The following is a 1,115-nucleotide window of genomic DNA, read 5'->3' as shown; positions in this document are numbered from 1 at the left end:
TCCCTGCCTCCAGCCATCCATCCCTGTCTTTCTCCATCCACCCCTTCATCCATCCACCCACCCATCCCCACCCTCCATCCCTCCCTGCCTCCATCCATCCATCCATCTATCCTTGTATCCTTCCTTCCCTTCATCCATCCATCCCTGCTTCCCCCTATCCCTTCATTCACCCATCCCTGTCTCCATCCATCCCTCCAACCCTGGAGCATCTATCCCTCTGCTTTAGCACATGGAGGGACTCCATCTCTCCATCCATCCATCCATCCATGCATCCATCCACCCCTTCCCACCCCGAGGACCCCGGGGGGTTTGGAGCCCCACGCACCGCCAGGCAGGTTCCCGTCTGCGCCGCCTTGTTGCTCGACTGGACCACGAGGGCCTGGAGCTTCTTCAGCTGCTCCAGGAGGGATCTGGGAACAAGGAGAGCCCGTGAGCCCCCCAGGCCCCTCCAGCAGGTCTGGGAGTGAGGGGGGTGTCCCAACTGTCCCCATCCCACCCTGGGAACACCTACGAGTTCTGCTTCTCCAGGTGCAGGACTTTCCTCTGCAGCTCCTGGTTCTGGGCCGTGCACGCCGACATCCTGGGGGACAGGGAGAAGGGGCTGGGATCAGGGGGACAGCTGGGGGGGCTGGCTGTGCCCCCCAGGGGTGCCCCCGTGCCCAGGCTGAGGGGTGGGGTCCGTACCTGCTCTCCAGCCCGTCGATATATTCCTTCTTCTTCTTGCGGCTCTCCTGAGCCGACTGCTTGTTCCGGATCTTCCGCCGGATCTTCTTCAGCACCCGCTCCTCGTACTGGGGGACACGGGGAGGGGGGTCAGGGACGCTGGGGATGGCATCTCCCCCACCCCACACCCTCCCCAGGCCTGCTGGGACCCACCTTGGTGAGGGGCAGCTGCGTGGGCAGGGTCACCCCCTCCTTGGCCAGCAGCTTCTTCTCGTCCTCCGTCAGCACCAGCTCCTGGAAGTGGCCCTGGTTTGGCCGGAGCAGGGAGCCGGGAGCGTGTGGCTGCTGTGGGAACAGGGAATGGTCACCCCAGGGACTGTGGTGGGGACAGGGGTGGGGTCGTGGGCCAGGGAGGGACAACCTCACTCCGCGGTGTGGGAATGGGGACAAGT

General features: G+C 64.4%; 1 protein-coding gene across 1 annotated transcript in view; it reads right to left on the bottom strand.

The window, feature by feature from the left end:
- The window catches only part of CREB3L3 (cAMP responsive element binding protein 3 like 3), a 5,148-nt gene that overhangs the window by 1,637 nt on the left and 2,396 nt on the right, over window positions 1-1,115 (bottom strand). Inside the window, exons 2-5 of the mRNA XM_029963862.1 lie at window positions 877-1,008; window positions 685-791; window positions 512-580; window positions 291-410 (exon numbers count right to left, since the gene is read on the bottom strand). Coding sequence (XP_029819722.1) covers window positions 291-410; window positions 512-580; window positions 685-791; window positions 877-1,008 — 428 coding nt within the window. The remainder of the gene's footprint in view (window positions 1-290; window positions 411-511; window positions 581-684; window positions 792-876; window positions 1,009-1,115) is intronic.

Source organism: Manacus vitellinus, unplaced genomic scaffold (assembly GCF_001715985.3).
Source record: "Manacus vitellinus isolate BGI_N305 unplaced genomic scaffold, ASM171598v3 scaffold_64_pilon, whole genome shotgun sequence".
NCBI lineage: Eukaryota > Metazoa > Chordata > Aves > Passeriformes > Pipridae > Manacus > Manacus vitellinus.
This window is presented reverse-complemented; position numbering and strand designations above follow the sequence as displayed.